At 38.1% G+C, this 18,647-nt stretch overlaps 1 protein-coding gene and 1 non-coding gene across 2 annotated transcripts in view; one reads left to right on the top strand and one right to left on the bottom strand.

The window, feature by feature from the left end:
- XRN1 (5'-3' exoribonuclease 1) overlaps positions 1-18,647 on the bottom strand; it is a 161,693-nt gene that overhangs the window by 21,161 nt on the left and 121,885 nt on the right. The window contains exons 33-34 of the mRNA XM_053672843.1: positions 11,115-11,223; positions 2,377-2,438 (exon numbers count right to left, since the gene is read on the bottom strand). Coding sequence (XP_053528818.1) covers positions 2,377-2,438; positions 11,115-11,223 — 171 coding nt within the window. The remainder of the gene's footprint in view (positions 1-2,376; positions 2,439-11,114; positions 11,224-18,647) is intronic.
- Positions 6,210-6,326, top strand: LOC119065462 (U5 spliceosomal RNA). Its single transcript, XR_005085595.2, has one exon. It is a non-coding gene; the product is annotated as a U5 spliceosomal RNA (small nuclear RNA).

The following is an 18,647-nucleotide window of genomic DNA, read 5'->3' as shown; positions in this document are numbered from 1 at the left end:
TAGCTCATGCCAAGTAATCCTAAGTAGAACACAGATGAGGGCTGACCGTGGCCTATACCACCCCAAAACCCCAGAGCTGTTGTACCCAACAGACTGCTACACCATGTCAAAGCACCACAACCTTGCCCCTCCACAGCTGATCTTCCACAGTGGGTGCAGGTTGGTGGTCAGTGGTCAGAGCCTGTCCTTACAGCTGACTGGCCTGGATAAATCCCTCACATTGACCTGCCAACAGCAATAAGGCTCAACTACAAAAGGAGGGTGTACTTGTATAACCAGCTTGGGTAACAGGGGAGGCTGTGCCACTGGACCCTACAGGACACCACTATATTAGGCCACACTACCAAGATATGGAGTCATAATGACTGTACCTAATACATAGAAACAAACACAGGGAGGCTGCCAAAATGAAAAGACAAAGAAACATGGTCCAAATGAAAGAACAGATCAAAACTCCAGGAAAAGACCTAAACAAAATTGAGATAAGCAATCTATTAGATGCAGAGTTCAAAACAGTGCTTATAAGGATACTGAAGAAACTTAGTCAGAACCTCACAGTATAAAAAATGACCCAGTCAGAAACAAAGGACACATTAATTCAAATAAAGAACAATTTACAGGAAAACAACAGCACAATGGCTAAAGCTGAGAATTAAATCAATGATATAGAACATAAGGAATCCCAATCAGGACAAGAAGAAAAAGAATAATAATAAAAAAAAGAAGAGACTGTAAGCAGCCTCTGGGCCAACTTCAAGAATTCCAACATTTGCCTCATGGGGGTGCCAGAAGTAGATGAGAAAGAGCAAGAAACTGGAAATCTATTTGAAAAAATAATGAAAGAAAACTTCCCTAATTTGAAGGAAATAGACATGCAAATCCAGGAAGCACACAGAGACCTACCAAGATGGATGCGAAGAGGCCCACTCCAAGACACATCATAATTAAAATGCAAAGGTTAAAGATAAATCAGACTGGTAAAAACTAAAGGAGTTCATCATCACCAAACCATTATTATATGAAATGTTAAAGGGACTTATTCAAGAAAAAGATCAAAACTATAAACAATAAAATGGCAATACATATCTATCAACAATTGAATCTAAAAAACAAACTAAGCAAACAAGAAGAACAGAGACAGAATCATGGATATGAAAAGCGAATATTTTGATGGTTACCAGATGCAAGGGGCTTGTGAGAAGAGTGGGTGAAGAGATGAGGGGATTAAGAAGCACAGTTATAGAATACTCATGGGGAGGTAAAGTTGAGTACAGGAAATGGAGTAGCCAAAGAACTTGTATGTATGAACTATGGATACGAACAATCGTACAGGGATTGCCTGAGAGGGTGCTGGGGTGCTGGGTAGAGGGATGCAAAGGGGGGAGAAAGTGGGATACCTGTAATGGTATAATCAATAAAATATAATTTAAAAATAGAATATTAATGGATAAAATAGTAAACATTAATGAATTCTATTTATTGAGAACCTGTTATATGCCAATATTCTGCAAAAATCTTTTATACATTTGATATACTACTAGTTTTAAGAGATCTAGTTTTTTAAAACTCTGTAATATACATACAAACATATACCCAATAAGGGTACATGTTGATTTTTTTAGATTAGAATTTGTTACACTTTGATCATACTTCATACCAAACAGCAGTGACTACAAATAATAAAACATAAACTCCCGCTTCCCCCTGTAACCTAACTCCGAGGAATTAACAGTTAACTTTACAGTGTTGATCCATATTCTTTTACTGTATATATAAGCATATTTCTATACTTATATATACATATACAGATTTATATACATAGGTATGTTTGTATGTGTGTATATATAGATGATATATAATGAAAGAGACAAGTGACCTATTATTTTAAAGATTTTAATTATTTTTAGACAGGGAAAGGAAGGGAAAAAGAGAGGGAGAGAAACATCAATGTGTGGTTGTCTCTCACACGCCCCCCTACTGGGAACCTGGCCCTCAACCCAGGTATGCGCCCTGACTGGGATTGAACTGGCGACCTTTTGGTTCACAGGCCCGCGAGCATTCCAGTGAGCTGCATCAGCCAGGGGACAAGTGATCTGTTTTTATCTCCATTTTAAAGATGAAAACCTTGAGGCTGAGAAATGCAGTGCATTGCTGCAGGTCACCCAACTTAAAACAGAAGAACCAGAGTTTCAGGTATTTCTAGTTCCAAATCCTGGACTCTAGCTGTGCAACCATCCATCCAAGTGACTCTTCCAGCATTCTCTTGCCACACACCTTATGGATTTGATTGTAAGGGCTGTAATATTCAGTCCGATGCCACAAAGCCACCAACTGCAATAAAAAGTTGGCTCCTGAGTATTTCATTACTTAGCTTACCTGGTTACTTGACATTTTTTGTGACCGACTCTCAGTTTTGGGGCTCTTACTCTCTTCTTTAACTGGAGACAAGAAAATAGAAATTCTGGTAAATGAAAGAACTTGCTACACACTAATTAAACTTACCAAATTTTACCACTGCAAGTACTATGTTAAAAATTCACATAATTCCAAAATGAAGGTCCTGATCCTGAGGAACTTATCATCTAGATGAGGGGGAGAGGAGATACAGGTAACAACAACAAGAAAAAAGAAAAGATGGCATCTAATTGAGCCTTGAAGGATAACAGGTTTCCGATGGGCAAAAAAGGAGGCTAAGTATTCCACGCAAAGGAAATAACAGGAGAAAAGACATGGAACCAGAGTACAAAGAATGTGTTTTTAAACTTTGAATAGACTAGTTCTGCTGGATGTTAAGGAGTGTAAGTAATGGAGCTTAAATGAACTAGAGAGGAAGGTTGGTGCTACAACTGGAAAAGTATTAAAGACAATGGAATTAAACTTGTAGACAAAAAGCAACTATTCACAGAAAGGTTTTCAGCAGATGGTAGCGATCTGATCAGAATTGTGCATTAGGGAAAAATTAAAATATGGCAATGGCTTATTGATTAGACAGAAGGAGACCAATTAGGAAGCTGTTTTAGTATTAATGTTAAAAGCAAACTGGGGGAATAACAGGGGAAATTAAATTAATGAATTAGAAGAGGAAGGAAAGAAAGACGGAAGGAATATGAAAGGACAGAAAAAGAAAGGCACAAAAATATACAGGAATGGTGAGGAAAGAAGTAGGGGAAGGGAGGGAGGGGGATGAGATGAAAGGAGAAAAGGAAGGGACAAAGCTAGAATAGGAAGGAAAGTGTGGGAACAGAGAGGGGGAAAAAGGGGGGAGGAAAGAGGAAAGAAAGAGAAAGAAGTCAGGAAAGGAAGTTTTGCAAAAAGAAGAGAAAAAGTGAGTTGACAGGTATTAAACCTTTACTGAGACACACAGAGGAAAACTAATTAGCATTCTACATAATACAAATAATTTACATACATTTACATAAATAATTTGAACAATAATCACAATGTATTTCAATTAAATACACAATCTTCAAGCTGTATTTGTCATATTTATAAGGACATTAATCTGACTTCTGGTTTACCTCCTTGCTTTACCTCCTTGCACAACTACAGAAAAATTCACAAGTAGACTACAAAACAAGTATCACCTACAACGGTCAGAAAATCAAACTGTATGGAAGTCCAACAACCAAGGATTTAAAGAAGCCAAATTCATCCAGACAGGGAGCAGAGGCAGAGACGGACAGGGAGGTGCAGAGATGCAGTGCAGCACAGAGAGGCAAAACAGGAGTTTCCACATTCACATGTGGTGGATAAAAATCAGGAGTGATGCCTCGGGAGCGAGGGATCCCAGCCCCAGGCCAGACCACATAGTCCAGGGTTCCAGTGCCAGGAAGATAAATCCCCATAACTTCTGGCTGTAAAAACCAGTGGGGGTTGGGGAGGTGGAAGAAACTGCTGGATTTTCAGGAGAATCCTCTTAAAGAGTCTGCACATTTAGGACTGACACAGACCCACCCCTTTTGGGATTCGGCGACAGGGCAACAGCTGGATGGGCACACTAGTGGTGTATGGGGAGAAACTGAAGTGACTAGAAACAGGGTAAATGCTGGGAGACAGCTTCCTCCTAGGCAAACCTCCAGAAGCCAGGCAGCGGCACTGCCCCTCTTGTAGCCCTCCACACACAGAGCCGGAAAGCGGTGAAACAGGTTGCCCCACCCTGGTGATTACCAAAGGCTCCACCCCACACAATTTATAGGTTCCTTTTCTATAATAAGCCCTGCTACTAAGACGGGGATTTAAAACAGCTCTACCTAAAACACAGAAACAAACACAGAGAGGCTTCCAAATTGAGGAGACAAAGAAATATGGCTGAAATGAAAGAAAAGAACAGAACTCCAGAAAAAGAACTAAATAAAATGGATAAGCAATGTATGGGATGCAGACATCAAAACACTGGTTAGTTATCAGGATGCTTAAAGAACTCACTGACCGTGGCAACAGCATAAAAAAGACCCATGCAGAAATGAAGGTTACATTAAATGAAATAAAGAAAAATCTATAGAGAATCGACAGTGGAGGGGATAAAGCTGAGATTCAAATTAATGATTTGGATCATAAGAAAGAAAAAAGCATTCAATCAGAACAGCAAGAAGAAAAATGAATTTAAAAAAAAAGGGTAGTCTAAGGAGCCTCTGGGACACCTCCAAACGAACCAACATCTGAATCATAAGTATGCCAGAAGAAGAGGAACAGCAAGAAACTGAAAACTTATTTGAAAAAAATGAAAGAAAATTCCCCAGTCTGACAAAGGAAATAGACATACAAATCCAGAAAGCACAGAGAGTTCCAAACAAGTGAGACCCAAAGAGGACCACACCAAGACACATCATAATTAAAATGCCTAAGGTTAAAGATAAAGAATCTTAAAAGCAGCAAGAGAACAGTTATCTACAAAGGAGTTCCAATACAACTGTCAGCTGATTTCTCAAAAGAAAGTTTGTAGGCTAGAAGGGACTGGCAAGAAGTATTCAAAGTGATGAAAAACAAGGACCTACAACTTAGAGTACTCTATCCAGCAAAGTTATCATTTAGAATGGGAAGGCAGACAATGTGCTTCACAGACAAAGTAAAGCTAAAGGAGTTCATCATCACTAAGCCATTATTATGTGAAATGTTAAAGGGACTTATTTAAGAAAAAGAAGAAGATCAAAACTATGAACATTAAAATAGCAATAAATTGACAACTATGAACAAATGAATCTGAGAAACAAATTAAGCAAACAACTAGAAGAGGACCAGAATCATAGACACAGAAATCATTTGGAGGACTATTAGCTGAGAGAGGAAAGGTGGAGAATAGGGGAAAAGGTGCAGGGATTAAGAAGCATAAATTGGTAGGTACAAAATAGACAGAGGGTGCTAAAAACAGTATAGGAAATGGAGAAGTCAAGGAACTTGTATGCATGGATTTGTTAGAGGAAATGGGGGTACTGGGTGGAGAGGGGCAAAGGGGGAAAATTGGGACAACTATAATAGCATAATGAATAAATTATATTTTAAAAAATAGACATTAATTTATATTTAACTTAAAATATAAAAGAAAAAATATTGATACAAAATCATAGTCTAACCCTGACTGGTCTTAGTTGATTGGGTGTCATCCCATGAAGCTAAAGGTCGCTAGTTTGAGTCCCCCTCAGGGCACATGCCTTGGTTGGGGATTCGGTCCCCAGTCAGAGTGCATAAAAGAGGCAATCAATCAATGTTTCCCTCTCAAATCGACATATCTCTCACCCTTTGTATCTCCCTTGCCTTCTCTCTAAATATAAATAAAATCTTAATAAAATATATAGTCTAACAGTTACCAAACTGAACCCAAATCATAAAGCTACATTACATTTTTCAAAAATCACTTTTTAGAAAAATATTTTGTTATTTTTAATACTACACGTCCTATATAAATGCATAAAAAGTATACATATACATATACAATCAGAATCAAGACTATGCAGTTGATGCTTCCTCTGCCAGACATCTCTTCAGCTAGCTCTCTGCATAGCTTATGACATTCCACTCCTCACTTATTTGGGTTTCCGTTCAAATATTATGTTCTCAAATAGGCATTCCTTGACCACCTATTTAAAAAAGGACACCTATCACTCTATCCTCCTAATCTTTATTTTTCATCATAGCATTTATCATTACTACAGATTATGGAATGTACTGTTTCTTTGGCTATGATCTGCATCCACTTTAGAATGTAAAAACTTATACTCTGATTTCTCTTCAGATTGTACAAATCTTTTACCTTTTACTAAAGATTTCCATGGTGAGGAACAACTCCTGAACTTTTACTCAATTTTTTGAGGCCTCCCATTTGTAGGGCTTATTAGAAAAAAAAAAGTAAAAAATTGTCTGTTCATTCATGCATTCCCAGCAACCCGCAAATGATCACTCAAGATGTAGCAGTTGAATAAATAAATAAATAAATAAAAAACGAGTCACATTTTAAACATAAAGAGCAATTTGCTGCAGTTTGGAAATACTTTAATTGAGAGATGAGAAAAAGTAAGTGCAGGATGAAGATTCTCATTTCTGCATCTCTTGTGCCTGGAACACAGTAGATACTACTGAGAAAAGGAAAAGAGTAAAAATACACAAACTTTGTAGGGGAATATTATTAACAAAATACCTGTACTTATTTTTCAATAAAAATCTATAACACACAGTTTGGATTAATTTAACTAGCAAGTGTTTACACATGCAAAATGTAACTGGATTACTTTAAATAAAATCACAAGAAGTAGTTTTAGTGTGAAGGCATCAGCAAAAATCTCTAAAAACTCTCTCCTCCATAAAAGACATGAGAAAATGGACATAATTTACCAAAATCCAAATTTTCAGAACTATGGAAGTTAATCAAAGGCTTGTAGCAATCAGGGAATATTTATGCAAGAAAAAAGACAAAATCTCATTTAGAAGAGTGAACTTTGTGGCATTTTTACATGCTCTAATCCCATTTCTCAGTCTCCAGCTCCACGTAGCCTTAAAAAATAACAGCTAGCATTTTTGGCAAAAAAAAAAAAAAAAAAAAAACCCAGAGAGATTAGAAAAAGGCTGGAGCTCTTTCAAAGTGTTATACCCAACAGTCTCTGATATCAGTATTTCCATGACATCAAAATCAAACATATCACAAGAAAGAAAAATTTAAAATATCCCCTATGAATACAGATGCAAAATTTTTCAAGGAAACCATATAATCATCTCAATAGACACAGAAAAAGCATTTGATAAAATCTAACATCCTTCCAAGAAAAACAAAGAACTCCCTAGGAATAGAAGGGAACTTCCTTCAATAATAAAAGGCATCTACCAAAACCCCATGGTTAACATTACACTTACTGCTGAAAGATTGAACATTATCCCTAAGATCAAGACAAGATAAGAATGTTCACTCTCGGGACTTCCGCCAAGATGGACCGGAAACACTTTGCGTCCTTGCACAACCAAATCTAAAAACAACAGTTTTAACAAGAAATGCAGCCAAGCCACAGAAAATCGAACAATACTGACAAAAACAACGAACTGCTCAGCTAAACCGGTGAGAGGAGCGGAGCCAGCAGCAGAGTGTGTAAGGCAAAAAAGATCCCCCTACCTTGGCAGCACACAGGCAGCCGAGGGCACGGATCCCAGGTGCAGGGTAGCTACAGGCAAACCCAGGGAAGGCACAGGGCGAGATCTGCAGTTGTGCATTTTCGCACAGATAAACCAGTGAAGAGACGAGCACTGAGAGACCGTGCAGGCCCGGCACAGGGTAGCGGGCTGACCGTAGTCGCACATTTGCGTGCAGATAAACAGGTGGTGAGCGGTGAGGATCAACATTGCTCCCTCTCTGACCCCACCCCCACATACGGTGTCCCGCCCAGTGTCCCACATACAGCAACCTGGGTGGCCCCACCCTGGTGAACATCTAAGGCGCCTCTGCTCAAAAGTAACAGGTGCAAACAGATCAAAACATGGTTCAAGAAGAACTCTGAGCCCCAGAGCTGATAAATCTAAGTGATCAAGAAATTGCCAACCTATCAGAGGCACAATTAAAAACACTGGTGATCAGGATGCTCACAGAACTGGTTGATTTTAGTCACAAATTAGAGGAACATATGAAGGCTAAACTAATTGAAATGAAGGGAAATGCACAGGAAACCAATAGTGAAGGAAAGGAAACTGGAAATCAAATCAAGGGAGTGGACCAGAAGGAAGGAAAAAATGACCAAACAGAAAAGGATGAAGAAACAAGAATTAAAAAAAAAAAATGAGGAGAGGCTAAGGAACCTCCAGGACATCTTTAAACTCTCCAACATCCACATTATAGGGGTATCAGAAGAAGAAGAGGAACAGTCACAAGTGGAAAACTTATTTGAACAAATAATAAAGGAGAACTTCCCCAATCTGGCAAAGAAAATAGACTTCCAGGAAATCCAGGAAGCTCAGAGAGTCCCAAAGAGGTTGGACCCAAGAAGGAACACACCAAGGCACATCATAATTACATTAGCCAAGATTAAAATGAAGGAGAGAATCCTAGAAGCAGCAAGAGATAAGGGGACAGTCACCTACAAAGGAGTCCCCATCAGACTGTCAGCTGATTTCTCAAAAGAGACCTTACAGGCAAGAAGGGGCTGGAAAGAAGTATTCCAAGTCATGAAAACCAAAGACCTACAACCAAGATTGCTCTATCCAGCAAAGCTTTCATTTACAATGGAAGGGCAGATAAAGTGCTTCTCAGATAAGGTCAATTTCAAGGAGTTCATCATCACCAAGCCCTTATTATATGAAATGTTAAGGAGACTTATCTAAGAAAAAGAAGATAAAAAAGATGAACAGTGAAAGGACAGCAAACTCACAGTTATTAACAACCATACTAAGAGGACAGCTAGATCAGGAGTGAACCATAGAAATGAAGATCACGTGGAGGGTTAGCAACAGGGGAGTGGGAGAAGGAGAAGGTGGGAGAAGGTACAGAAAATAAGTAGCATAGACCGTAGACAGAAAATAGATAGGGGGGAGGGCAAGAATAGTAGGGGAAATATAGAATCTAAAGAACTTGAGACATGTGGTCATGAACAGTGGGGGAGGGGTGTGCAGGGTGGAAGGGAATGAAGGGGGGAATAGAACAAATGTAATGGCATAATCTATTAAAAAAAAATGTTCACTCGCAAAACTTCTACTAATATCGTACTGGTGGTTCTGGCCACAGCAGTTAGGCAAGAAAAAGAAAAGCCCTCAGACTGTATGTTCAAAGGCCACAAGATATCGGGGCTAATAAACAACTTCTAAAAGATGGAAGGATATGAGATCAATACACAAAAGTCAGTTTTATTTCTATATCGTAAGGAACAATAAAAAAATAAGAGTTTTTATTGACAATAGTAGTAAAAAAAATACTTAGAAATAAATTTAACAAAAACTGAAAGCTATAATACATCATGAAAAGAAATTAAAGAAGACCTGAATAAATGGAAAGACATTTTATGTTTGTGGATAGGAATACTTAATACTGTTAAAAAGACAATGCCACCCGATGTGATCTACAAATTCAACACAATCTCTACAAAAATTCCAGCTGCCACTTTTGCAGAAATAGACAAGCTGATCCTAAAATTCATATGAAAATGCAAGGGACCAGAACAGACAAAGCAATCTGGAAAAAAAAAAAAAAAAAAAAAAAAAAGAAGATTAAACCCCCAATTTCAAAACTGTAACAAATATACAGTAATTAAGATGGTGTGTTGTTACCATAAAGATAGCATATAAATCAATGCAATAGAATTGAGGTCAGAAATAATCCCATATATCTATCCTTAATAGACTTCTGACAAGGGTTCCAGGACAATTCACTGGGGGAAAGAACGGATTTTTTAGCAAATGGTGCTGGGACAACCAGGTGTCCATATAAAAAAGAATGAATACAGATCCCTACCTCATGCCATATACAAATACTCAAAAATGGGGAGGAAAAAAACCTTAAGTGTACGGGCTAAAACTATAAAACTCTTAGAAAACAAAACAAAACAAAACAAAACAAAACAAAACATGTATAAATCATTATGACCTTGGATTAGGCAACAGTTTCTTAGTTATGACACCTAACGCACAAGCAACCAAAACAAAACAACACACAAAGAATATCAGATGAGCCTGTAGAATACAGTATATGTAAAGAATCCTTACAAATCAAGAATAAAAAGACAAATAACTCAATTTTAAATGAGCAAATAATTTGAACATATATTTCTCCAGATATACAAATAGCCAATAGGCACATGAAAAGATGCTTAACATTATTAGTCGTTGATAAACTGTAAGTGAAAAGCACAAGGAAGTTCCACTTCACACCCACTAGGATGGCTATAATAAAAAACATGGCAAAAACTTATGGAGGATGTGGAAAAGTTAGACACTTATACACTACTGGTAGAAATGTAAAATGGTACAACTATTTTGGAGAACAGTTTATAGTTCCACAAAAAGTTAAACATAGAATTAACATATGACTCACTAATTCTACTCATTCATATCTGCCCAGAGAACTGCAAAAATACGTTCACGCAAAAACTTGTACACAGATATTTACAGCAGCATTATTCATTATAACCCCAAAGTGGAAATTTCACAAATGTCCATCAATAGATGAATGGCAAACAAAATGTAGTATCTGTACAATGCAGTATTATTTAGCCATTAAAAGGAATAAAGTAGTGATACATGCAACAACATATAACATGGAAGAACCTTGAAAACATTAGGCCAATTGAAAAAAGCCAGCCATAAAAGGACACTATTTTATAATTCCATTTATATGAAATGTCCAGAACAAGCCAATCCACAGAGGCAGGAAGTAAACTGATAGTTGCCAGGAGTGGGAGGAGCAACTGGTAACAGATATAATTCTGGGGTTGATGAAAATATTTTCAATTTAGCTAGTAGCACTGGTTGTATAACTTGTGAAAATACCAACCCCCCCAAAACCCCAAAACTCCCCAATACAAAAAACACTGATTGCATGCTTTAAAATAAGCAATTTTGATATGTGAATTATAATTCAGTAAAGCTATTAATTAAAAAAATTAAAAGAAGCAGTCAACACCACAAGTATACTTTTTTGCCTTAAAACTTACATTTTCTGTGAGGCTCATATTTTCTTTGCTGATATTTAACACTGTTGTCATTTAAGGTGGATTTATGATGTTGAGTTACTTGACTTACTTCTTGAGGTAAAATTGCACCCTGAAAGTTAAAATTCTTATAAATAATTTAAAGAAACTCTTAATATTATAACTACTTCTTTTCTTCAATGTTTAATAATTACCATTTTTATTAAAATTACATAGCTTACTAGAGAAATATTAAGGAATGAAGAAAAGTACAGAGAATTTAAAAAAACACTCAAATTCCACCACTCAGAAATCAACATTATTAACATAGGATGTGGGGGAAGATGGCGGAGGAGTAGGACAAAGATTCGACTTCCTCCACACATGGGAGAAAAGCCTGGCTGATCTGTGGAGGAACACAGCAAATAGCCAACAGTGCCCCAGCATATAGGAAAATAGGAGTCCAGAAATTGCAGCAACACTGAAACACCGGACGGTGAGGAGACGGCTGCAGGTCAATAAGGTCCGGACCAGTGCAGAGGCCGCAGGCCGAGACTACCGTCTCCTCCAGGGCCTGGGCTGGGTCTGCCTTGGACTCTTTGGGAGCCGAGGGCTGGCAGCAAGGTCCTTGAAAGAGCAGGGTTATCAGCTCCCTCCCTACCCAGCTGGGTACAGTTTGAAAAATACCAGGAGACTCCAATTCACTTGAAGTGTCAGAGAGAGGAATGGGCACGAGGAGGCAAACACGGGGGCCTTGATCACATGTGGAGTCTGTGGTTACCGGCTTGGGAGAATTGAGTGTTGCCCTTGTGATACCCCATAGCACTGAGAAAGGTTCGCACCCAGGTCTTCGGGACCAGGGAAGCCTGGCTGGGCATGCGCGCCTGCACCCCACCCCCAGGTGGTGACTCCCAGGATGGGTGGGGGGGAAGTGGTCTAAAAAAGGACCTGGATTCCCTCAGTGGGGTGCTGGGGAGAGGCACCGGTCTGGATCTTGGGAGAGTGCTCATGAGACTGGCTGAGTACACCCAAGAGGGAGAAAGGCAACACCAATTGCCCCTCAGCCTGCCACAGCCAGTGAGACCAGAGAAACCGGTTTGGCCAGCTGGAAACCAACAGGAGGTGTTTTTTTTTTTTGTTAAGTAATCTTTTATTTTCTCAACTTTATTATTGTTTTATCTTTCAATACATTTCCCCTCTCTTTCCTTATTTTATTCCTTCTTCCTTTCTTTCCAAACTTATCACTTTCTCCTTTTTTTTTGCCCCCCACAAGTGAGACCAAACACTTGAAACTGCAAAAAGACCAGAGTTGGACCCAAAGAGGGGCGCATCCCAACAGTAGAGACAAATTTCACTTTGCTATAGCAGAGAAACTACAAATTACTTCGTATTTGCATTATTATTTTTCATTATTCTTACATCTTTTATTTTAATAGCATCTTTCTATCCCTCCTCTCTCTGTTTAGTCTTCTTTACCTTGGCTGGTTATATTGTATCATTTGACAGGTTTCCCCTGTCCCCTCAATCATAGTCTATTGCTAATTTACTGTCCTTTACTTCACCTGTGCTCCATCAACACACTATTGAAGGTCCAATACTCACTATTCTTGGTATCTCATAGATTCTGTCATGATCATTGCTCTAATATTATTGTAAATAATAGTTGTTCCATACTATTATAAATACTTCACAACACCCCTCCCAGATCTGAGCCCACGTCACAGTTTCCTGAACTCTATTACTGTAGTAGTCAACTCTATTTTCTCTCACACTACCCTTATTTTCCATCCTTTGTTCTTACCTTACCTCAGAATCTGACCTCCCACAACCTCACTGCTTTCTAGACCCAACTCATAAACCTTCCCTCCCCAATAAGAGCCTTATCTTCTTTCCATCCTTCCTAAAAAGTGGCTAGTTGGGTTGAAGATTATGGTTATCACTATACATACCCAAAGGATCTCCTACCTCTTCTCTACCCGCTGCTACTGTAAATATCATAGAATACTCTTATGCTGTCATAAACCATCTTGTCTTCCCCTGCAACTAATCACAAAAGAAAAAGAAGAGTAGGTGGAAGTGGTGAACACCACAATACCCACTGTAAGAGGACACCCAACAACAAAGGAACAACCAACAGATGACAACAGAAGAAGGTAAAGAGAGAGTGGAAACCACAAAAACTTCAAGCCAAGACCTATCTGGAAATACAACTAAACCGTGGAAAAACTACCCAGGGCAAACAACTGAACAACAGCTAAAGTGAATCCTCAAAACCCTGTACACACAGAAGAACTAGCTCCAGCACAACAAATTAAAACGGGTGGTGGACAGAGGGACCATCAGTTCACTAGCTGGTGGGAAGGACCTACAAAAGAAAGACCCCAAAATAACCAAAACCCAAAAACAAACTCAGAGCCAATGTAAAGGACAGCCCAAGACCAGCGATCTGGGGATATCAAGGAGACTACACCATTGAATCTCACAGGTATTATACCACAGAAGTTCACACCATAAACCCAGGAAGCCAGAACAAATCAAATTAAGAAGCTAATGCTAACAAGAAAAGTCTCACAAACAATAGGAAGACAAAGAAACAATCCTCAAATCAAAGGAAAGGAGAAAGCCTCAGAAAGAATGCTAAATGAAACACAGGCATCTCAACTATCAGATATTGAATTCAAAGCACTGGTTATCAGGAAGTTCAAAGAGCTCACAATGAGCTAACAAAAATGACAAGGGAATTACAATGAACTCACTGCAAACTATATCAACATGAAAAAGGAAATAGAAACTATCAGCAAGGGACAAGGGGAAATGAAGAATACAATTTCTGAACTGAAGAACACAGTGGAAGGAATCAAAAGCAGGATCGATGAAGCAGAAGATTGGATAAGTGAGTTGCAGGACAAAGTAGAAAAAAACGCCCAGAAAAAGCAAGAAAAGGAAAAGAGGCTCAGAAAGAATGAAGACATATTAAGAGAAATGCAAGACAATATGAAACATAATAATATCTGAATAATAGGGATACCAGAAGAAGAAGAACAAGGGATAGAAAATCTATTTGAAAAAGTAATGATGGAAAACTTCCCTAATTTGATAAGAGAAAAAGTCATACAAATCCAGGAATCACATAGAGTCCTCATCAAGAGGAACCCAAAGAGGCCCACCTCAAGACACATCATCATTAAAATGGCAAAATTCCAAGACAAAGAAAGAATCTTAAAGGCAGCAAGAAAGAAAAAGAATTAACATACAAGGGAGCCCCGAAAAGGTTAGCAATTGACTTCTCAATGGAAATGCTCCAAGAAGAATAAAATGGCAAGAAATATTCCAAGTAATGAGAACCAGAGGCCTTCAACCAAGGTTCCTTTATTCATCAAGGCTCTCAATCAACATAGAAGGCCAAATAAAGAGCTTCCAAGACAAAAGAAGTCTAAAAGAATACACCTCCAGCAAACCAGCTGTACAAGAAATACTAAAAGGACTGCTTTAAGGAAAGGAAGGAAAAGAGAGAGACAAAGAGAAACACAGGTATAAAAATGACAATGAATAAGTACCTATCAATAATAACCTTAAATGTAAATGGATTAAATGCTCCAATCAAAAGACATAGAATAGCTGAATGGATAAAAAAGCATGACCCACATATATGCTGCCTACAAGAGACTCACCTCAGGACAAAAGACCTACAAGGACTGAAAGTGAAGGGCTGGAAACAAATTTTCCAAGCAAACGGCCAGGAAAAAAAAGCTGTGGTAGCAATACTCGTATCGGACAAAATAGTCTTCAAAAAAAGGGCCATAAAAAGAGACCCAGAACGTCACTTCATGATATTCAGGAAAAGAATCCATCAACAAAACAGAAACATTGTAAATATATATGTACCCAACACAGGAGCACCCAAAAGACATAAGGAAAATCTTGGAGGACTTCAAGAAGGGTGTTGACAGCAACACAATTATACTAGGGAATTTTAACACCCCACTGTCAAAAATGGATTGATCTTACAAACAAAATGCCAACGAAGTTATTGTGGCATTGAACAACGCCCTAGATGAAATGGACTTAACTGATATATATATAGAGCCCTTCAACCCAAAGAAGCTAAATACACATTAGTTTCAAATGTACATGGAACATTTTCAAAGATAGACCACATGATAGGATACAAAACAAGCCTCAACAAATTGAAGAAAATTGAAATCATCCCAAGCATTTTCTCCAACCACAAGGGACTGAAACTGGAATCCAGCGCCAAGAGAAAAGACTCAAAACACTCAAAATCATGGAGACTGAACAGCATGCTATTAAACAATGAATGAGGGGGTCAAGAATGAAATTAGAAAAAAAAAGAAAAAAGTTTCTGGAAACAAATGAAAATGAACTCACAACAACCCAAAACTTATGGGACACAGTGAAGGCAGTCCTGAGAGGGAAGTTCACAGCAATACAGGCCTACCTGAAAAAGATAGAAACATTTCAAACAAACAACCTAACCCTACGCCTACAAGAACTCGAGGAACAACAACAAAGACAGCCCAGAGAAAGTAGAAGGAAGGAAATAACCAAGATCAGAGCAGAATTAAATGACAGAGAGACTAAAAGCACAATTCTAAGAATCAATGAATCTAGGAGCTGGTTCTTTGAGAAGATAAACAAAATCAATAAGCCTTTAAGCAGGCTCATCAAGAAAAGAAGAAAGATAACCCAAATAAACACAATCAGAAATGAAAGAGGAGAGATTACAAGTGACAACACAGAAATACAAAAGGATTGTAAGAAATTACTATGAAGAACTGTATGCCAAGAAATTTGAAAACTTACGTGAAATGGAAAAATTTCTAGAAAAATATGATCTCCCAAAACTCAATGAAGAAGCAGAAAGCCTGAATAGATCAATAACAGCAAATTAAATTGAAGCAGTAATAAAAAATCTCCCGACACACAAAAGCCCTGGACCAGATGGTTTCACAGGAGAATTCTACAAAGCATTTAAGGAAGAGCTAACCCTTATTCTTCACAGACTATTCCAAATAATCCAAAAGGATGGAATACTCCCAAACTCTTTTTATGAAGTGAGCATCATCCTAATCCCAAAACCAGATAAAGACACAACAAAGACAGAAAACTTCAGGCCAATATCGCTGATGAACATAGACACTAAAATCCTCAACAAAATATTGGCAAACTGCATCCAACAATACATTAAAAAGATCATACACCATGATCAAGTGGGATTCATCCCAGGGATGCAAGGATGGTTCAATATTCACAAATCAGTAAATGTAATACACCATATAAACAAAAGCAAAGACAAAAATCACATGATCATATCAATAGATGCAGAGAAAGCTTTTGATAAGGTACAACACCCATTCATGATAAAAACACTCAGCAAAGTGGGAATAAAGGGAGCATTCCTCAACATAATAAAGGCCATATATGAGAGACCTACAGCCAACATCATACTCAATGGACAAAACTAAAAGCTTTTCCACTAAGATGAAGAACAAGACAAGGTTGTCCACTTTCACCACTTCTATTCAATATAATATTGGAAGTTTTAGCCACAGTCATTACACAAGAAAAGGAAATAAAACACATCCAAACTGGAAAGGAGGAAACAAAACTGTCACTATTTGCAAATGACATGATAGTGTACATGAAGATCCTATAGACTACCCCAAAACTGCTCAACCTAATAAATGAATTTGGCAAAACAGCAGGATACAAAGTCAATATCCAGAAATCAAAGGCATTTTTGTATACCAACAATGAAACAGCAGAAGCAGAAATCAAGAAATAAATTTCATTTTATATAGCAAAAAGAAAGATAAAATACCTAGGAATAAACCTAACCAAGGAGGTAAAAGACCTGTATGCAGAAAACTACACAACATTGAAGAAAGAAATTAAGGAAGACACAAACAAATGGAAACATATACAATGTTCATGGATTGAAAGAATCAACATCATCAAAATGTCCATACTACCCAAAGCAACTTACAGATTCAATGGAATACCTATTAAAGTACCAATGACATACTTCACAGACATAGAACAAGCACTTCAAAAATTTATATGGAACCATAAATGACCCTGAATATCAGCTGAAATTTTGAGAAAGAAGAACAAAGTAGGAGGGATCACAATACCTGATACCAAACTGAATTACAAGGCCACTGTAATCAAAACAGCCTGGCACTGGCATAAAAACAGGCACATAGACCAATGGAACAGAACAGAGAGCCCAGAAATCAACCCAACTCTCTACAGTCAATTAATATTTGAAAAAGGGGCTAGCAACATAAAATGGATAAAAACAGCCTCTTCAACAAATGGTGTTGGGAGAACTGGACAGCTACATTGAAGAAAATGAAACTCCAGCACCAACTTACACCACACACCAAAATAAATTCAAGGTGGATAAAAGACTTAAATATAAGCCATGACACCACTGAAGTTCTAGAGGAGAACATAGGTAGGGAAACCTCAGATATTTCACACAGCAACATTTTTACTGATATGTAGCCTAGAGCAAGGGACATAAAGGAAAGAATAAATAAATGGGATCTCATCAAAATTAAAAGCTTTGCATGGCTAAAGAAAACATCATTAAAATAAAGAGAACCAACTATATGGAAAAACGTATTTGCCAATGATACCTCAGACAAGGGTTTAATCTCCAAAATATACAAAGAACTTATGCGACTCCACTCTAAGAAGACAAGCAACCCAATTAAAAAGTGGGCAAAGGGCCCTGGCTGGTGTAGCTCAGTGGATTGAGTACAGGCCTGCGAACCAAAGGATTGCGCTTCGATTCCCAGTCAGGGCACATGTTTGGGTTGCAGGCCAGTTCTTGGCAGGGGACACAGAAGAGGCAAACATACATTGATATTTCTCTCCCTCTCTCCTTCCTTTTCCCTCTAAAGGTAAATAAATTATTATTTTTAAGTGGGCAGAGGACTTGAACAGACATTTCTCCAAGGAGGACATACAGAATATCCAGAGACACATGAAAAGATGCTCAATATCGCTAGCTATCAGAGAGATGCAAATTAAAACTACAATGAGATACCACTTTACACCGGTCAGGATGGCTATCATAAACAAAGCAACAAACAAGTGTTGGAGAGGTTGTGGGGAAAAGGGGACCCTAATCCATTGCTGGTAGGATTGCAGACTGGTATAACCATTATGGAAAACAGTATGGAATTTTCTCAGAAAACTAAAAATGGACCTGTTTTTTGACCCAGCAATTCGACTGCTAGGATTATATCTTATGAACCCCAAAACACCAATCCAAAAGAACCTATGCACCCCAATGTTCATAACAGCACAATTTACAATAGCCAAGAGTTGGAAGCAACCTAGATGCCCATCAGTAAATGAATGGATCAAAAAATTATGGTACATTTACACAATGGAATTCTATGCAGCAGAAAGAAAGAAGAAGGTCCTATCCTTTGCAACAGCATGGATGGAACTGGAAAGCATTATGCTGAGTGAAATAAGCCAGGCGGTGAAAGACAGATACCATATGATCTCACCTTTAAC

The sequence above is a fragment of the Artibeus jamaicensis genome, unplaced genomic scaffold (genome assembly GCF_021234435.1).
Source record: "Artibeus jamaicensis isolate MK-2021 breed Jamaican fruit bat unplaced genomic scaffold, CSHL_Jam_final contig_793, whole genome shotgun sequence".
Lineage (NCBI taxonomy): Eukaryota > Metazoa > Chordata > Mammalia > Chiroptera > Phyllostomidae > Artibeus > Artibeus jamaicensis.
Note: the sequence above shows the minus strand (reverse complement) of the source record. Positions and strands in the feature narration are given on the sequence as shown.